General features: G+C 39.0%; 1 protein-coding gene across 2 annotated transcripts in view; it reads right to left on the reverse strand.

Moving 5' to 3' along the window:
- HGSNAT (heparan-alpha-glucosaminide N-acetyltransferase) overlaps nucleotides 1-21,415 on the reverse strand; it is a 42,849-nt gene that overhangs the window by 17,739 nt on the left and 3,695 nt on the right. The window contains exons 2-4 of one of the 2 annotated variants that reach the window (XM_025445043.3): nucleotides 10,466-10,581; nucleotides 2,553-2,689; nucleotides 1,902-2,023 (exon numbers count right to left, since the gene is read on the reverse strand). In XM_025445043.3, the coding sequence (XP_025300828.2) occupies nucleotides 1,902-2,023; nucleotides 2,553-2,689; nucleotides 10,466-10,581 (375 nt within the window). The remainder of the gene's footprint in view (nucleotides 1-1,901; nucleotides 2,024-2,552; nucleotides 2,690-10,465; nucleotides 10,582-21,415) is intronic. The other variant, XM_035700146.2, reaches the window with a different exon arrangement.

Consider the following 21,415-nt stretch of genomic DNA (forward strand, 5'->3'; position numbering starts at 1 on the left):
ATCTCTAAAGCACAGGCCTCACAAAAGATGTGTTGACATCGTGTAATCCCTGATGTGGCCCACTGAGAAGGCTTCTATGTCATCTACCAAAAATGCATGCCCTCTACCTAGCCATGAGAAAACAGACAGCAAGTGCAAATAATAAAGTAACTGGCCAGTTCTCTTCAAAAGTATCAAGGTCATGAAAGACAAAGAAAGGCTGCAGAAACCTGACAGCTAAATGGGCTATGGGATCTCTGGAACTGCATCCTGGACCAAAGAACAGGCCTTAGAAGGGACAATAGGAGAAATCCGGAAAGCCTAAACATCAGTTAACAGCACCGTACTAACGTTAACATCCTGGTTTTGGTCATCATATAGGAGTAGCTATACTATGATTATATAGTTTAAGGGTTTAGGGGAAGCTGGCAGAAGGGTATATGGAAACTTTTTCTTGCAATGTTTCTTGTAAGTTTAAAATCATTTCAAAATTTTCTTGTAAGTCTAAACTTATTTCAAAATTATCCAAAATTATTTCAAAATTAAAAGTTTCTTAAAAATGTAAATAATCACAATGTCATTAACAATCCCCTGGCTAACAGTGAGTCCATATTCCAATTTTTCTAGTTATCTCAGAAATGTTTTTTGTAGTTAGCTTGTTCAGATCAGGATAAAAACAAGGTTCACATTTTGTATTTGTTCGTCATGTCTCTTTAGGCAATTCTGATGTAAGCAGCCATTGACTTGTTTAAAACAAGTTGTCTATTAGGACACCTCCTGTTCTAGAGCAGTAACTGTGCTTCCTCATGTTGGCACCTAACTCATCCTATCCTCCAAATGTTCGGCACATGGGCAATTAACTATAGAGATTTCACTAAAAAAGGTTAGCTTTTTTTGGCAAGAATGCTTCACAGCCGGTGCTGTGTCCTCTCCCAGCGTTGACCAAGAGCACCTGCTGGCGACTGGCCCCGCGCCCAACGCCCGTGTCCTGCGGGGGACAGCCTGCCCCTCCCCGGCCACCCACTCTGACTCCTGCCTATCCCCACTCCTTCCATGGGGGCTACGAACTATTCTGCCACACGTACCAGCCAGGATTAGCCTTAAAGAATTCACCCTCATCATCTCAGACTACTGAGGCAAGAAAACAGGAAAGGCAAGAAAAATGCTTAGATCCTTCTTTTCAATTGACAATTCTAAGTCACTCCAGTTAACATCAGGTGTCCTTGTTACCTCCAAAGGCAGCCAAAGTACTATTTTTGCTTAGGGAAGGGGCTCTGTTCCTTTTAGTTTCATAAGGATCTCATTGATTTTTGTATATTCAGTGTATTTCCATCAATTATGTTCATTATTCTTTTCAATACTTAAACTGGCCCATGTTGGCCCTTTCATGTTGGCTCTTCCATTCTTCTGACATGACCCTATGGTCTTCAAAAACTTCACTGTGAACAGGACTTAGTAATGCCACAGGGATATATTATATTATCTAATGGGGGCTCGGACTGACAGATTTTCTTCAGTGGAGTTATGAGAGAATGCACAGTCCCTCCTTAATCTAAGAATTTCAGGACTGTCCATGTAAGACACATACAGGGAATACTGTGCCCATATCCCTAAATCAAGGAAAGACACTTGACAGTCATTTGCCCTATTTCTAGTTTCTTGCTATTGCATTAACTTTTTTTGGCTTATTTATGCTTCATAATTAAACAACATCTATGAGGATATGTTGATCATATAATTTTCTTATGTATCACATAATTTTCTTATTTACACACCAATGACACAATCAATATATATACCATAACTAAATTAGATAACCAGTAATCCAGGTTTTAAAGTACACAAAGTGTTGCAAATGGTACTTAAAAACTAAAATCCTTAAAACACACATTTTTAAAAAGCAACAAAGAGCACATACGTACGAAGGTTACTATCAATTGGATTCTTGTTGACAACTATGTCACAAGCAATTTCATTGACTCCATTATGGACATGCTTTACTAAGAGTGAATAGTTTCCAAATTCTCCAAATTTGTATTCCAGCCTACAAAGATGTGGTAAAATAAAGAAAAATGGTTAGATTAGGAAATGAGTTAGATTATTGCAATGTCATCAAGGCAGAGTGACAGGCATTCCTGAGTACAGATCAGGAAAGACAAAAGAAAATTTTTGAAGGAATGAAAAACTAAAACCCATGCAGTGAAAAAAAATAGACAGGAAATGCAGCTGTCAGGGGCGCCTGGGTGGTTGTCTGTTAAGTGTCTGCCTTCAGCTGGGTCATGATCTCAGGGTCCTGGGATGGAGCTCCACATTGGGACTCCCTGTTCAGCAGGGAGTCTGCTTCTCCCTCTCCCTCTGCCCCTCCTGCTCATATGTTCTCTCTCCCTCTCTCAAAAATAAATAAATAAATAAATAAATCTTAAAAGAGAGAGAGAAAGAGAAAAAGAAAGAGAGAGAAAGGAGGGAGAGACACCCTCTCAAATGAATAAAATCTTAAAAAAAAAAAAAAAGAAAAAGAAAAGAAAAGAAAAAAAACCTGGGTGTCAGTAGGTCACATCAAAGCAGGTACAAACCTACAAATTTCTTTCTCTTCCAAGGTGTCATTGAGTTGCAGGAGAGATCCATGCTGGGTGCTCAACGCCACTGCGGCAATGCTAGGCTTCCCGGGTTTCCCACTCCAGGAAACATTTACCAGAATCTGAAACAAGCACTGTAGAACAGAAACACAAGCAACTCTTAGAGGCATCTGAAAGGCCACTGGTTCTTGGTGCACATGAATATCCACCTGAAATCCTGAGATGACTTTTCCTTTATACTTATAAAAAAACTTAAATTCCAAAAACTTAGATAAAATTTGTCCATATAACTATGTGTGCCCATGGAACTGTACAATCTTTATTCATAGGTAAAATTTTCACATAATTAACAAATACAGCATATATTATTTTGCATTTCATTGTTTACATATCACATACAAGTAAATTTCCATGATGCCCCACAATCTGCATATTTAAATTTTTTAATGGTTGTATTATAGTTCATTAAATACTAAAGTTGTTAGTATTTAGGCTGCTTTCAAAGCTTTTATCTTTTTGTGTATAATTTATGTAAGTTATGTTTTTAAAGATATAGTATATATAATTTATATTAATTTACATAAATTATCTGGTTTTCAAAGATCTACACATGACATTCTTATTCCTTTAAATTCTTCCCTAAAATAAATTTCCAAAAATGAGGTTACTGGATAAAAAATTACCATTTTCAGGGTGCCTGGGGAGCACAGTCAGTGAAGCATCTGACTCTTGGTTTTGGGTCAGGTCATGATCTCAGGGTGGTGGGATGGAGCCCTGTTGGGGCTCTCTCTCCCTCTGTCTCTTCCCTCACCAAATAAATAAATAAATCTTTTATAAAAAATCATTTTAATGGTCCTTGTTATATGTCCAAACAGTATTCAAATAAGAAAAATTACAGTATACTTATTTCTCCTTTGCCTTACTAGGATTTAGAAATCATTCTTCTTTTTGTTCATGTGCTAAATATTTATGATATCACAGCTTTAAGAGTAATCTTAAGAGTAATTATTTTAAATTATCAGATTAAACAATATTCTTTTGTTTATATTTCTTATGCTATGAACCATCTCTTAAAATCTCCTTGAACATCATCTTAGAACTACATCTTCACATACCGCAATATTAAACTTTTAACTAACTCAAATATCTCCCCATTCTAGTGCTTTCCTTTTCATCGTGTTATATTCTCTAATTTTTAATTACAAGTTTTTAATGCCTTGTACAGTCATACTAATCTGGGTTGCCATTTCTTCTATTTATTAGTTTAAAAATATATTATCTTTTTTAGTATTTTTTTTACATTTGTGGAGAGGTTACTTTAACTTGAATCTGCCTGGAGTCTTTGACAGATGATATATAATAAGTCCAGATACCTTCCCCATGGTTTCAGTTGTAATATGTTATGTTAAATTCTCATGTAAATTAGATTCTCCTTCTTATATTTACTTGGTCCACTAGCCTTACTTCCTCTTTTCATCTACACAAGTGGCTGTGACGTGCTAATACATCTTATCTGGTACAGCACGTCTCCATTTTACCTGTTCTCTTGGGCCATCCTTTGATCCTCTTGTTCATTTCATTTTTCCTATTAATGTGGGAATGACTTACATAGATTCTATAAAGGAGCCATGATATATTAACAAGTAACTGTGTTAAAAGTATGTGTTAATTTAAGAAATACCGCCATTTTTTCTATGTTTAGTCTTCATATCGGAATGTATTGGCTATCTCTCCATTTAACCTGTATTTTCACCCTAAAATTTCATCATCGTCTTTATGTATGAACTCTATTGATTCCTCAAGGATAAAAACATAAGTCATCATAAATAAATCTTTCAATATGCTAACTTACTCTACTTGATAGAATTTAAGATTGTTGCACCTACATTGATTAAAAAAGTATGACCTGAATGTCTTTTCTTGTCTTTGCCAGATTTTAAGATTAACACCCTATCTATACTGCAGAATAAATCAGATATCAAGCCATCATTTTTGTGGGAGGGAAGCTTATATATAGGTTACTTTATATAAACTGATAATCCTTTATTATTTGAAAATGTAGAAAAAATTATATATTTCTAGGAGGAGAAACTCACTGTAACTTTCTGGATTTCTTAATTGTTGATCTATTTATGTTCTCAATTTCTTTAATCAATCTTCATATCATATTTTTAAAGAAAATCAATTTTTCTTTTTTTTTAAGTTTTTTTTTTAAAGATTTTATTTATTTATGCATGAGAGATATATACAGATACAGAAAGAGGCAGAGACACAGGCAGAGGGAGAAGCAGGCTCCACACAGGGAGCCCGATGTGGGACTCGATCCTGAGTCTCCAGGATCACACCCTGGGCTGCAGGCAGCACTAAACCGCTGCACCACCGGGGCTGCACTTTGTTTAGGATTTTATTTCCTTATTTGACACAGAGAGAGAGCACAAGCGGGGGAGCTACAGGCAGAGAGAAAGGGAGATGCAAGCACCCCACTGAGCAGGGAGCCTGATGTGGGGGCTCAATCCCAGGACCCATGATCATGACCCGACAAGAAGGCAGATGTTCAACCAACTGAACCATCCAGGCACCCTAGAAATCAAGTTTTGAATTTCAAATTTATCAGCTTATAAACTGTTCATTTGACCATAATTATTTTAATTACAGTGGGTTATGCATATCTTAATTTCTAATTTTATTAAATTTTATTAATCAATTTATCAATCGTGCAACTTTTATTTTTTTTTTTTTTTAATCATCTCTTGAGGGCCTGGGTAGCACAGTGTCTGCCCTCAGCCCAGGGTGTGATCCTGAAGTTCCAGGATTGAGTCCCACATCCAGCTCCCTGAATGGAGCCTGCTTCTCCTTCTGCCTGTGTCTCTGCTTCTCTCTCTGTGTCTCTCATGAATAAATAAATAAAATATTAAAAAAAAATCTCTTGGGGTGCCTGGGTGGCTCAGTCAGTTAAGCATTCAACTCTTTTTGATTTCTGCTCAGGTCATGATCTTAGGGTTGTGAGACAGCCCTGAACTGGACTCTGTGTTGGGTGTGGAGCCTGCTGAAGATTCTCTCTCTCCCTCTGCCCCTCTGCTGCTTCTCCACTCGCACTCTCTCCCTCTCTTAAAAAAAAAAAATCATCTCTCAGGGCACGTGGGCGGCTCAGTCAGTTAAGTATTTAACTCAATCTCAGCTCAGGTCTTAATCTCAGGGTCATGAGTTCAAGCCCTTGTACTGGGCTCAACACTAGGCATGGAGCCCACTTCGGAAAAGAAAACCAAACAAAATCATTCTTGACTCATTTTAATTTTTCTCTCATTTTTAGTCAGTAAGTGACAGTGGCAGGATTCAAACCAGGCACTCAGGCAGCAGAATCCATGCTCTAAACTACTCCACTCTACCACTTTGTGGTCTGATTCAGAAGTTCACCAGTTTAATTCTTAAACTCTAAGAGCTTGACCTATCACAGTCTGATAACAGTGAATGCTTAATTCTCACCACAGTTCTATTCTATAATTTGTACCATTTTTTTAAAAAAGATTTATTTTAAAGATTTATTTATTTATTTTAGGCACAGAGAGAGAGAGAGCGCGCATGCACAGGGAGGGACAGAAGGAGAGGAGTGAGACAATCTACAAACAGACTCCCCAGCCGAGCAGGGAGCCCGATGTGAGGCTCAATCTCAGAACCCTGAGATCATGACCTGAGCCAAAATCAAGAGCTGGCCACTTAACTGAGCCACCCAGTCACCCTTTATTAATTTATTTGAGAGAGCATAAGTGGGAAGGGCAAAGGAAAAGGGAGAGAGACTCTTATAACCAACTCATCAGCTAAGCAGCGAGCCCCATGCAGGTCATGATCTCAGACCCTCAGATCCGGACGTGAGTCCAAACCCAGAGTCAGATGCTCAAAGGGCTGCACCACGCAGGCACCCCCTACTGTTATTTTCCATGTGTTGTAGGGGGCCCATCTAAATTCCGAGGCTTTTTATGTGGTGTGCTTCTATTTTAGTATTAACATTTCTTTTATCATTCATGCAAATGCTAAAGCCTGACTGGCCCCCTTTATTTGCACATCTACCTCATGAAAGTACAGTGCAAATGTCTTTTTGTTTTTGATGTATTCTTTTTAAATACAACACTCTTATATTTTAGTCTTTGTTATTAGTCAATGTATTTATGTATAACTTCCTTTTTTCCAAAAGAACTTCGAAATTATTCACAATATTTTAATATAAATGAGTTATTTTTATACAAGTTAATCCATTTGTATTTGTTGCCATTAGTCTAGACTTGCTCACCCTGAATTCTTTCCTCTACTTTTACTGTCTTTTGTCATTTCTATTTTCCATATTGTATACTCTTTTTTAATATTTTAAGGATACAGTAACATTAACTATTATATTTATTATACTCAGAACATGTCTACTTAAAAAAAAGAAACGGCCTTGTTTATTCTAATTTATGTCTGAAAATAATAATCAAAAGTAACAGATCATCATTTAGATATCATCAATGCAATTAAAGCCCAGGATTTCTGTCTCCCATTCACTGCTTCTCCAACCTTCTCACCGCCTCCAGGTTCCCCTGAGGAATATTGTTTAGGATACTAAAAAGTCATTTCTTTTTCTTTTCTTTTTTTCTCATTTACATCTTACTTTTATTTAGTCAGTTATACTAATAACTCATAGTTAACATTACAACACTAACCTTCCTCCAGTTTTTGTTCTCTTTTCAAAAGCACCTGCTGACACATTATAGGTATCTTTAGTTGTCCTTGAGCTATGAAATGTACACATTTATTCAATGTTTATTTGTTTTTCAATGTGTATGTCTCTTAAGTGCTTTTACTTTAAGGGAAGAGAGGCAAAGAGGAAAAGAAAGTCTCAACCAGATAACTGATTTCCTTCACCTGTAAATCCATCATTCCCAGGTATTTATTATCTAGTTTACAAATATAAATTATTATAATTTGCATTCCCTTGAATGTCTATCTCTATATTTGCTTAAAGGTTTTAAAAATATCAATAATGTTCAGAATTTTTTTAAAAAGATTTTATTTATTTATTCTTGAGAGACACAGAGAGAGAGACAGAGACATTGGCAGAGGGAGAAGCAGGCTCCATGCAGGAAGCCCGATGTGGGACTTGATCCTGGAATCCAGGGATCATGCCGAGCCAAAGGCAGATGCTCAACTGATAAGCCACCCAGGCGTCCCAATGTTCAGAATTTTTAAAAGGTTATGTCTTGATAGCATTTTCTGGTTGTTAAATCTTTACAGGCTCCAAGTGTCTTTCCAATTTTCAGCTAAGGTCTTTTCTGCAATTATGGGACATCTCCTACAACTATGTTTAAGTGCAAACATTTTCCTAAAACATAATTATCTCCATGCCCTTTTACTTTTTTGTAAAGATTTAATTTGAGAGAGAGTACATGCATGCAGTAAGGAAGGGTAGAGGGAAAGAATTTCAAGCAGATGCCTCAAGTACGTGGGAAGCCCAACGTGGGGCTCAATTTCATGACCCTGAGATCATGACTTGAGTCAAAATCAAGAGTCCAACACTTACCCAACAGAGCCACCCAGGGACCCACATGCTCTTTTAAATAAATTAGCAATAGGGAATCCTGGGTGGCTCAGTGGTTGAGCTTCTGCCTTTGGCTCAGGTTGTGATCCCAGGGTCTTGGGATCGAGTCCTGCATCAAGCTCCCTGCAGGAAGACTGCTTCTCACTCTGCCTGTGTCTCTACCTCTCTCATGAATAAATAAGTAAAATCTTTTTTAAATTTTTAAAAATTAAAAAATGAATTAGCAATATTTTTCCTGTACTAGTCACATGTAGCTAATTCTTCTGTTTTTTCATTCTCTGATTTGTCACCAGCATCACTGTTTTGTACCAATGATTCTACTTTTTTTAATTCTGAAGATGCTTTACTTGCCTTCTGGCTAATAGCCTGGCAATGTACTTTTTTTTTTCCCCTCAACTTGTTTTTCTATAAATTTTAGGCCATACTGTCATTTTAGAAGACATTTTGTTCATTCTCTGAATTACCTGTGGCTTTGAAATTCAGGTATTGTTGATTTTTTTTTTTTTCAGGTTTCTTTTAGGTCCTTCTCATAGGCTGGTAAATCTTGTCTTTGCTATTCTTCTTAACATTATAGATTTTCTTTGCTTCATGTTACTTTGTAGAGCTCTCAATAGGTTCAATCAAATAGAGGAGGGACCATGTATTGTCACCTCTTCGGTTGGTACCCATACTGGGGATTCTTTGTTTGCTTTTTAAAGCTATTTACAGTAAACAGGTCCCTATACAGAGAGTCCTTGACAGGGATTCAGCTTATGGTTTTTCAACATTATGACCCTATGAAAGTGATATGCATTTCAGATTAGACTGTAGGGAAGGAATATGCATTCAGTAGAAATATACTTAGAATTTTGAATTTCCATCTTTTCCTGAGCTGACATACACAGTAGGATCCTCTTTCATGACAGTGGGCAGCAGCAGTAAGCCAAAGCTCCCAGTCAGTCATGCAATTCTGAGGGTTAATGACTGAGAGGCCATAGGCTAGTGTAGATGTTGAGCACATTTAAGGTAGGCTAGACTAAGCTATGATGCTCAGTAGGTTAGGTGTATTAAATGCATTTTCATCTCACAGTATTTTCAACTTACAGTGGGATACAACCCACTGGAGGAAAATCTATATATTAAAATTCCTCCCCTGGGGGCACCTAGGTGGCGCAGTCAGTTTGACGTCAGACTCTTGACTTAGGCTTGGGTCATAATCTCAGGGTTGTGAGGTCAAGCCCTGCCTCTGGCTCCATAATCAGCTTAAGATTCACTCTCTGCCCCTCTCCCCACTAACTAAAAAAAAATTAAAGGAATAAAAATTTTTAAATAAATAAAATAAATAAAAATTCCTCCTCTGAAAGCAGTACATTTAAATGCTCAATTTGGAAATAGAGAAAATTTTCTTTTACACAGAACAGTAGCCTTGTACTTAAAAAGCAACAAGGTCTAGGGGCACCTGGGTGGCTCAGTGATTGAGTGTCTGCCTTCGGCTCAGTTGTGATCCCGGGGTCCTAGGATCGAGTCCCACATCGGGCTCCCCACAGGGAGCCTGCTTCTTCCTCTGCCTGTGTCTTTGCCTCTCTCTGTGTGTCTCTCATGAATAAATAAATAAAATCTTAAAAACAAAAAAAGCAACAAGATCTAGGTGTTGCACCTTCAGATAAAACAAATCCTTTATCAGCAACAAGCAAAGGAAAAAAAAAAAAGAAGGAGAGAGAGACAAACCAAGAAACAGACTCTTAACTATAGAGAACACGCTGCTGGTTATAAGAAGGGAGGTGGATGGGGGTGGAGGAAAAGGTGATAGGGATTAAGAGTACACTTAATGAGCCCTGAGTAACATATAGAATTGTTAAATCACCACACTGTACACCTGAAGCTAATAATAACACTGTATGCTAACTGTACTGGAATTAAAATTTAAAACTTAATAAATAAATCCTTTATTATCAGAAGGGCAGATCCCCAGAATACGTGCCATGCCTCAACCTGAGCCTCCCATTGTCCTCAGTACCTTTGCCCTTGGAGAACACCCAGGTGTCACTCGTTCCTTCTCTGGTCCAGCAATGGGATTACGCAGCAGGCAGAGAAGTAAAATAAAATGTGGTCTGTCGCTTTTGCTCATCAACAAGAAATAAGTTTTTAAAAGATGGGTAGAGGAAAAGATAAAGAGATTGATGTGGCTCACTGCTAGGCATGCTCCCTGATTATATGTCTTCTGATTCCTTCTACAGCCTATCTGATTCCTTACCTATAAAACTGAAGTGAACATGTGAAGGACTTCAGGTATGAGAGCATTAAGGACCATCTCACACAGCCCCAAAGCAAACAAAATTGTGAGCCTGAATGTAATACCTACATGATAACAACGTTCAGAATTCCAGTAGACAGTCATGTTTGTTCCGTGTAGTTCATTATGGATGAGCAGCAAAGCCTGGTCCATCTTCAGCTCTACATGCTTTTTTTTATCTAAGTCTGGTAAGAATTAGAAAAAGAAGTTAAGAAAACGGAAAAACAAAGCATCTGAAAGACATGTTAAAGACAAAGTGCACCTGTGTAAAGAGGGGTGCTTCTCGAATGCCTACACTCATGGGCTCTGAGATTTTTTTTTAAATTTATTTATTCATGAGAGATACAGAGAGAGAGAGATAGGCAGAGACACAGGCAGAGGGAGAAGCAGGCTCCATGCAGGGAGCCCAATGTGGGACTGGATCCCAGGACCCTGGGATCACACCCTGAGCTGAAGGCAGACGCTCTATCACTGAGCCACCCATGTGTCCCTGAGATTTCTCAAGCTTCACTTTGCACACACACAGGTGCCCTTCTGTACGCATGTCTCTACTACAAACAAGGCTTCGGTTACCACCATTCACGTCCTGTGTATAAACAGACCATGCAGGACCTTCCATTCATCACGTGCTAAGGTGTGACGGGCATTGAATTTACTAGTGTCACATATCTTTTCACATATCATTTGACAATATGCTGATGTCATGAGCTGGTATTTTCTCCATTTTGCAGATGATGAAATTAAGGCTCACAAGGATTTGAATTGCACCTGACCAGAGTTCTTCTGCCAAATCCCTGTGTGAACCCCAGTCTGTGTGACACCAGAGCCTGAATTTTCCTGGACCGTGTTACTCCACTCTGAATGCAGCTCGGGAGATGTCAGGACGCCCAGTCAGCAGGGCGCTGTGGGGATCTGCACACCCTTTCCAATTGAGCAGCTCTGCTTTCCATCACTTTGGTTTGACTTCTGAGTCTCCTTCTGGTTTCCACAACAGATGTGAAGAAGAGAGGATGAGCCTCAGCAGTCCAAAGGGACAAAGAGCCGCTGCTCCACATTCCCTAGGCTTAGCGCTCACCACGTTACTAAGTGCTCTTAGGATGATGACCTAAAGACCATGACCACGACCATTCTAAATTTACACCTGCCGATTTGGTGGACAAAGAGACCTACTACTGGCTAAAGTGAAAGCAAAATGTTTCATTTAGACCAATCTCCCCATTTATACTATTATGAGAAATTAATTTGCCCTCTAGCCTCCAGGCCAAAAAAGAGAGCAAGCGAGCAAATATTTAATAAAACAATGAGAAAGGTAATGATCTAAACTTTTATTTTGCAATATGAAAGCTTGCTTCAGGGCTCCCTGGAAACCCGTGTGAACAGTCAGTTCATTAATTCAGGAAATTCTTCCCTGTAGGCAGTCTAAATCCCTCATTTTAAAGTTTATCTGAATTTACCCTTATAAGTAAGGTAAAGACAAAACCCTCACTGAGGAAATTCCAAGGGGTTAGTAAATCCTGTGCAAGAAATGGGGATGAAGACCAAATACCTATTTCTTAATATAATCATAGTTATCACAAGTCTTAACAGTGTGTACTTCATAGGACTGTTGGGAAGACTAGAGTTGATAATACACGTAATGGGTCTGGCACAGAATCTGAAACGAAGTTAACTATTGAGCTGGTGATGATTATAATGTCCAGGCCACATCAAACAAAAGCAGAGCTTCCTTAGGGTTAGGAATATATGGTTATGTATTTTTCACAGTTGTTTCCTCTGTTTTCATGTAACTTCATTTCCAATTTCTTCTCAGTTCCTCTTTCTTCCTATTATAAGAATGATGCTATAATACGTCTGAAAATGAACATGTTCTCCTTTTGACATGGTTCCTGCACTTCTAGGAGTGAAGTTTTATAGCTTTTTAAATAGCTTTTGATATGGATTACCAAATTCCTCTCCCATTTAGTTGGGCTGATTTATAATGACAACTGAGGTGACCGTGAGCTCCAGGGGATACAAAGCATACCCTTCACCACGCACAGGCCCCAGCAGCCCTGGGAAGTAGCTACTGGTGTCTCCAGTTTCTGGATGGGGGGTCGGAGGCCTGCTGCTCAAGTCACCCACCAGCCAGCAGGACATAAGCTGTGGCCAGCCTGACCAGCACCTGACCTCAGTCACCAGTCTCCTGAGGGCAAACACATCTGTTCCCTAGAAGCTGGGCCAGTGGTTTTTAGTCTTTTCATTCTTTTCCCCTGAGTTTTTAGCCTGATGTATAGAAAATAGCACTTCCTTATTATTTTATTTATTTATTTTTTTCACTTCCTTATTATTTTAGTTTTGAAACAATGATTGGCAAGTTTGAAAATATTTTCCAAATATTTACCATCAGTACTTTCCTTTCACATGAATTGTTGGAATGTTCATTTATTTAGCCAATGAACGCTTGCTAAAAAGGAGGCAGCAGCTCAGAATGGAGTCACTTATGTTAAACCCCACCCAGACTTAATACCTAGCCTCAGCGCAACTTCAGCTTCTGCCAGAAATGTGACCTCCAAGCAGGCAATGTGAAACTTCCCAGTGAGCATCAGGAGATAATCTGCTGATAGACCCCTTCTATTCCCCTTTGGAGGGTCACTTTGCCTAAAACAAAGCATTTTTTGTGAATATTTTTCCTTTCCTCTCCCTCTCTGCCTTTAAAACCCTTTCCTTTTTTTTTGCAGCTCAATGAGGTTCCTTTCTACATTATTTGCTAGATGGGATGCTGCCCAATTCATTAATAAAGCCAACTTGATATTTACATTTACTCCATTGTCTTATTGTTATTTAGCAGATTTGGTGGCAGCGGTAGGACTGAAGGAGACTTCTGAGGGCTTCAGGGAAAATGAGGAACACAGGCATGGTAGCCCCAAACACATGGGAGTTCACCATCTTTCCCACCACATCCGAGCCATAGGTGAGTTCTCTCTTGGTTCTGTGTTCTGCCCTCTGCATCAAGCTCTTGATTTAACTGGCTTTTTGAGTGGAAAACCACAGCCCTTAATCCTGCCCCAAGATCTGCGTGGGAACTGCTGGTAGCAATGCAAAGTTCCACAGCATGCGGAGCCCCTGTCTGCCATTCCATGTGTTGCAGCCCGCTGGCCCAACCCTCTCCCCAGGCCGAGGCTCCACAAGGATTGCTGGTGGTGCACACAGGGCCTTCTACTGGCCATTCCACAGAAACTTCCAAACCCCAGATTTTGGTTCCATTCTCAGATTCCACAGGGGGAACTGTTGGCATTTCCATCCGCAGTTCTCAGTCTGTTTGGAACCCTTCTCCAGATTCCACGTGGGGAGCAGCTGCAGTTCCCCATTTGTTTGTAGTCAGTCCACAGTCTCTGTTCTTTGAGGTTTGCTGGATCAACACTTTCCCCTCTCCCCAGTTCTTTAGTCACTGCTGAAGTCCATAGCTCTAGTTCCTCAGATACTAGTTTCTGTGAATGTGCACATGATGTAAAAGTTAACTGCTAGGGGATCCCTGGGTGGCTCAACGGTTAAGCACCTGCCTTCAGCCCAGGGCGTGATCCTGGAGTCCCGGGATCGAGTCCCACATCAGGATCCCTGCATGGAGCTTGCTTCTTCCTCTGCCTGTGTCTCTGCCTCTCTCTCTCTCTCTCTCTCTGACTCTCATGAATAAATAAATAAAATCTTAAAAAAAAAAAAGTTAACTGCTAATGGGAGTCGTGGGGGCCCAAAAAGCCACAAAAATTGGTAAGCATGAGTCCAGCATTAAGAGCTGTTACAGTGCTCACCACTTAGCCCTAAGACACCTGTGTTAAGATGGGGGAGGGGGAGCACAGAACCAGTTAGACTGTCACTAGGTCACCTGCCAACCTCAAGAAAAATTCTGTGCAGTGAGGCACACCATGAAACACCACACAACCCCAACCCCACAGCACATCTCTCCTGGGTGTTAATCTGGCTCTGAGGAACTCAGACTAAGCTACAAAATAAATAATAAATAATAGTAAAGATAGGATCCTTAATTCTAAAGAGTGAAGTGTGCCACCATCTGGCACATTTGCTTATTTTATGCCTAAGAACTGTGGTCTCAAAAGCTATAAATATCTACAGAACTGGCAAAATCTTACCAAAGACAAGCTAGAATTACAGTGGCCATTATGAGTAATGTTCCAATTAGATCAGCTCATTTAAGAAGCGCAGTTAAAAAGAAGGATTACCAAATTAAACAGAATGTGATATGTGATTTTAATTGGTGTGCATAAGCCTCCAAGAGGTTTCTAAACTACAAAATAGCTGCATTGAAATATCTATTATAAAAGACTAATGTAGGGGCCTGGGTGGCTCAGTGTCTTCAGCTCAGGTCATATAAACAAATAAAATCTTTAAAAAAATAAATAAAAGACTAACATAAAATTAAAGACAGAACAAGTACCTAAGACCAAAGCCTAGGAGTGCCTGGGTGGCTCAGTCAGTTAAGCATCTGCCTTTGGCTCAGATCATGACCCCAGGGTCCTGGGATGGAGCTATTCGTGGGTGTGGAGGCTGCTTAAGATTCTCTCTTTCCCTCTCCCTCTTTTTTCTTACCCACACTCACTTGCTCACTCTCTCAAAAACAAACAAACAAACAAAAACCCACAAAATAGAAAACCTTCCCAAATTCCAGTAAATTTCAGAGCTATGAACTCTACTTTAAACCCAGTTCACAGCCTACAGATGGGATCTTGAAAAAGCTGAGAGAAGCTAAGTCCTTCTCTAAGCTGAATGTGGGACAGAGAAGCATTCCCACACAGGTGGATGGATAGGTCAGTCATTGCTCATCTAGGATATAACCCAAATCTTTGAGGAATTAAAAGCAACTGTCCTTATCTTAAAAATCTTTACAAAACTAGAAATGCATGTGGAGAGGCAATTCAAAGTTAACCTATCCCTTTCACCCATCTCTAAACCTCTCCTGTTTATCTCCAAAGGCTTGTAAAGTATTGTCCTTAGAAAAATCAAAGTCCTTTTCGAAGGAACTTACATTCTTTCCCTGTGACTTTGAGGTGAAAAAATAAAAGTACAAACCTCAGTGAGGTAATTCTTATGAGTAGAATGAAAGGAGTAAAAGTCTTCTGAAATTTAGATAAATGAAAATTCATGTGTCTTCTCCACAAATTTTAGTAGAAAAAATAGCCATCTGAGCCGGTAACCTTAACTTATTTCATCTGCCAGAAATAGTTAGAATCCAACTGTTATTTTGTAAACTAATGAGTTCTGTATTATCATATCTATCTTACGGTTAAAAATTTAAAATAACAACTACCAGGTTTCTGCTTATTCGTTAACATCTATCTATGTGTGTATGTGTAGAAGGGTGGCATTTTCTACCTCTGGAAAATTGCTAAGCTGCTAAAAGTAACTTGTAAAGAAGTCTATTTAATTGGCTTATAAATCAGGCATTTCTAAATCTCAGAAATATAATACAAACTAACTCAAATGTTTTTCAGGTTCATATGACCTGGGAAGACATTCGATATTAAAGATAGTTTGTTGGTTGGTTTAATTAATATGTCTTTAAAGTTGTCACATTAAATATAATGCTCTTATCCTAGCTAGATTTACTAATCAAATAGGTTCATATTACTGGTTACTAAATATTACATATTACTATTACTGGTTACTTATTTGTCAATAAGAGACAATGGCTGATTGTCTAATATCATATTTGAGTCATGATGTTTTTGTGGGTAATCTAACCAATAATTGTTAAGAACAAGTAAATTCAATAGATATAAGTGGGTAAAAAGTTTTTTATGTGAATTTTTTAAATAGTTTCCCTAAATCCTTTTGGTAACCTGAAACCTTAAAATTTTGCTAAATTAACTTGAATTCAATGAATATACAGATTATTTCCAAATAAGATAAAATGCTGGAACATTCATTGCTGAAAATAGGCTTAACCACTTTTTGCTTCCTTTTACAGAAGAGCTGAAGATATGAGTCTATTAGTAAACATGCATTGTGCCACCCTGAGAAATTTTCTATAAAAAAAGCATGTATTTCTAGAAGTCATAACTCTGTAAGTCTGCCTGAAAGAGGACCTCAGCTGCCTCCATTTTGACCTCAAACTTTCTTTTGGGTTCTTCTTTCCAGCTTGTCTCTTGGCTCAGGGGGGAAGACCCTGAGGGCAAAGCATCCTCAGCAACGTCCCCCTCAAACAGTGAGGATGGCCCAGCAAGACACAACCCCTGACTGACTCTAAGACAAGGGTCAACCTGACCTTCACTGCACAGCCCATGCACCCACTGACCTTTCCCCCATATTTTCCTTATATAAACCTGGAAGTATCTTGGGCACTTTGGAGACAGTCTTTGAGACACCAGCATCGGCCTCACTGACATAAATCCCTTTCTTGTTTCAACACCACTCATCTCTGCCTGCAGATTCTGTTGGCAGCGAGTGGCCAAGCCAGGTCTCTCTGGGATACCCCAGTTATACACCAACTCACAGCTGCTAATATGAAAGATGGTTCACAATTATTTACTTCTTAAAATTCCTAAGGGTTAAAAATTCTAATTAGTAGGCAGGATTAAAGCTACAAGATATTATAAGGGAAATATCGCCATATGCAAGAAAAGTAGGATGTGCGCTTGCAGGTAAAGAAGGTATGAGGAATGGAAATGTATCTTTAAGGGGAAAAAAAAAAAAAGGAATTCTGTCCTAAAATCAGAGTGATTAGTTACAGAGGGAATACACAGGACAAATTCTGACAATAAAAAAGAAAGTTGTTGAAGATTTGTGGAAAAGGAATCTTTGAAAAGGAACTTTTAATGTATAGTCAGGGTGGCTAAGATTAAAATGAATCTGTTTTAAAAGGTTTTTTTTTTTTTTAAAGTAATCTCTATGTCCAACATAGGGCCCCAGCTCGTGACCCTGATATCAAGAGTCACATGCTCCACTAAGCCAGCCAGGGGCCCCTAAAAATGAGCTTAAATATCAAAAGTACACTGGTGCAAAATTAGAATTTGGTTTTTCTCTCCATTAAAAGGACAAAGTTCTTTCAGGTTATTGGTCTGCTCTTAATAGATTATAAACAAAAGTTTTTCTTCATCTTTCATGTAATCTGCCTAGAAAAACAAAAATTGTTTTATCTCTATCAGGTCTTTGATTAGTTAAAAAAAATTTGTCCTTTCAATATTAAAATAGCTATGGCTCTGTACAACTATTTGATTTTCTGTATCTGCCTATGAAGTTTTTGTTACCTGGTGAAATGGATAAGTATTGTTTCATAATGACATATGATCCTATTTAAGTATCCAAACCTTTTGATATTTTAACAAACTTGCCCAAAATCAAATTCTAAATGAAGTCTTTCTGACCTTGAACTAACTTTGGGTTTTCCAGATAGTCCCTGGAACATCTCAAAGGATTTGTTCTCTTTATAAAATGGAAGATGTTATACTAAATAGGCTTATCTGGTATGTTAAATTACATGGGACTCTAGTCAAACAGATGATGCTAAGCCTTCTTAGATTATATTTGCATGGATGTGTGTTATTAATATAAGTGTTCCAGAAACTGTATGAAATTCCTGAAGATCGAATAGGTACTGACACTTTTAACAGCTGTAATTCTAGTTATTATCTTAAAATGAATGCGCTCACAAAAATAATCAAATTTCCTTGTCAATTCCATTGTAATGGCCTTTCATCACATCTTTAAGAATAGGCATTTTTTGTCATTTACAGAGAGTTATTTTATTCAGATGCTTTTATGAAAACTTCCCAAATGTGCTTCATCTTCAGAGAAATTCATGGAAAGGAATCTGACAAGTACTCTAGAATACAGGTTTCTGATAACTTTCAGATCATGCAACTGAACTGGGTAAAAATTTCCAGAACCATGGGGCACCTGGGTTGCTCAGTCAGTTGAGCGTCAGACTCTTGGTTTCAGCTCAGTTCAGGTCATGACTTCACGGATCATGGGACTAAGCAAGCCCCTTTTCTGGCTCTGTGCTAAGCAAGGAGTCTGCTTGAGAGTCCTTCCCTCTGCCCCTCGCCCAACTCACCTGTACATGAGTGCACTCTCACTCTCTCTCAAATATATAAAAAAATCTTTGGGATCCCTGGGTGGTGCAGCGGTTTGGCGCCTGCCTTTGGCCCAGGGCGCGATCCTGGAGACCTGGGATCGAATCCCACATCAGGCTCCCGGTGCATGGAGCCTGCTTCTCCCTCTGCCTGTGTCTCTGCCTCTCTCTCTCTCTCTGTGACTATCATAAATAAATAAAAATTAAAAAAATAAAAAATAAATAAATCTTTAAAAAAGGGGGGAAGGGCCTTGGGACACCCAGGTGGCTCAGCGGTTGGGCAGCTACCTTCGGCTCAGGTCATGATCCTGGGATCTAGGATCGAGTCCCACATTGGGCTCCTGCAAAGAGCCTGCTTTTCCCTCTGCCTGTGTCTTTGCCTCTGTTTCTCATGAATAAGTCAATAAATCTTTAAAAAATAAAAAAAGGGGGACCACCTGGGTGGCTGTTGGTTGAACATTCAACTCTTGGTTTTGGCTCAGGGTCTGAGGTCTGAGGGTTTTCAAGATCTCAGGGTCATGAGATCAAACCCTGCATCAGGCTCCATGCTCAGTGGGGAACCTATTTGGAATTCCCTCCCTCTCCCTCTGCCCCTCCCCCTACTCTTGCACACTCTCTCTAAAATAAATAAATAAATCTAAAAAAAGAATTTTCAGAACTAGAAAAACAATATTCAAGTAGGACATGAATAACATGGGACTAAATGAACCAAGGAGGATAATTATAATTTTTATGACTTCTGGTTTAAAATACCACTGGTTCTCTAACATTTTGCTTTTCCAGATTGTAAGAAACCTTTTCTGTTCTCTTAAGGTATCAACAAACTGATAAGATATACCTTTGTGAACAAAGATGAAATGTTAATTTTTCTCCCTACTGAATTCCTCCAGGATTGGAAAGCTCTTGGGTATTCTTTTCATGGCAATAGTTATTTGCAGAGATTCATTGAGTCTGATCCTTATAACCAGACACCATTGGAAACCTTGGCTGTACTCCTAAAGCTTTGACCAGCATGTCCTATTTGAGAGAAATATGCATAGACTCAGATATGATCAGCATTAAAGAACTAAGATTGATGGGAAATGTTGGGATCCAGGACTAAACAGTCAAGAAAGAATTCTCGAGACATCTTCATGCAAAAAGAGTGGTTTTATTAAAGCATGGGGACAAGACCCATGGGTAGAAAGAGCTTCACTGGGGTTGTGAGGAGTGATCGATTATATCCTTTCAAGCTCAGGGGGGTTAGGGAACCATGCAAGTCCCTATGGAGTTTGGAAGCAAGGTTTCCAGGACCTTCAAAGGCTAGCTGTTAGTAGGATAAGGTCATCTGCTACTGTCTAGTAAACCCTTAATCATGAGACCCTTCAGTTGTATCAGTGGGCCATATGGGTGGAGGACTATTGGTAACATACATTTAGGGGCGGGTGGACAGATAGAGATAAAGGAAGTTGCCAAAGGGATTTTCTATATGTTAAAGACTTAAGGATCCTGTAGGATGGGTAAGGTGGAGCTAAGGTTGCCTTTTGCCTCTAGCCAAGTATTAACATTAAGGCAGTTGAGTTCCTAGAGTAAGGTCACTCTGGCTGCCCCAAGTACTTGTCAATGGGCTGTAAGTGGTAAGGAAGTCTAATTTTTTTCCCTATATTTCTTTTGCCTTTGTTCTCCACATCAAGGTTGACTTTGCAGAGCCAATAAAGCCTCCTGGAAAAACTGACATAACACCTTGCTTACAAGGTTCCAGAACAGTAGTATTAAAAAGAGCTTATATTGAGGCACTTGAGTGGCTCAGGGAGTTAAGCATAGGACCCATGATCTCAGCTCAGGTCTTGATCTCAGGATCCTGAGTTCAAGCCCCACAGTGGGCTCCATACTGGGTGTGAAACCTACTTAAAAAATAAATGTTTTTATTTTTTTAAAAAACAGCCTATATGGTCAAAAAATAAAATTTTTTAAAAGAGGGAGAGGTACCTGGATGGCACGGTCAGTTGAGCATCTGACTCTTGGTTTCAGCTTGGATTGTGATCTCTGAGCATCAGGCCCCTTGCTGGGCTCCACAATCAGCACAGAGTCTACTTGGGACTCTCTCTGCCCCTCCCCCCCTTATAACTAAATCTTTAAAAAACATTAAAAAAAAAAAAAAAAACGGAAAGCACCTAGCTGGCTCAGCTGGCCGAGCATGTGGACTTTTGATCCTGGTGTTGTGAGCTCAAGACTCACTACGTTGGACGCAGTGTTTACTTAAAAATAAGTTTTTTTTTTAAAGAAAAAACTATAACCAACTTTAAAAAAAAAAAGTTTATATGGTCAATCACTATTGTTACTGCACTTAAGAAAATAATCAGGCAAAGGTTAATGCCAACAAATTAGTTTTACTATAAAAAATGAGGGTAATTGTTGAGACAAGAAATGTGTACATCTTTATCTATACTAGATATATTGTCTATATTAGGTTCTAATCCTGCTAATTGTCTTTGATATTCTGTTATAAATTGGCCTGGATCCTGAATTACTCTAGTTTCCTCAAAAACATGGCTCCAACTCTCCAAACTAATGTTTCCAATTTTCTCCCACTCTTCTGATTTGGAAATCACCAAGAACAAAGACTGTCCTTGAATCTCCCTCTTCGCCATCCAAAAGGCAGGGGGACTTCAGGACTTAAGCCTTGGATAGGCATCTCAATCCTGAAGAAGGCTCCATCTGACACGCGGTCGGTCCTACACAAGCACTGGGGACTTCCAAACTAAATCCAATAGGAAGAGAAAGGGCTGACACCAAAGCAGGGTGCTTCTTCAGATGCCAGATCAAAACTTTATATTTGAACTAATCATGAAACGCTCTTCCACCTCTTCTGTCCTTTACTCTAGTACCAGCCTAGAAAGATAATGCCATCACATCTATCTCCCAGGCTGGTTATATTTTAGCCAAAAAAGGAGATGTCTGCACTATGACCAAAACCA

Source organism: Canis lupus, chromosome 16 (assembly GCF_003254725.2).
Source record: "Canis lupus dingo isolate Sandy chromosome 16, ASM325472v2, whole genome shotgun sequence".
In the NCBI taxonomy this organism is placed as follows: domain Eukaryota; kingdom Metazoa; phylum Chordata; class Mammalia; order Carnivora; family Canidae; genus Canis; species Canis lupus.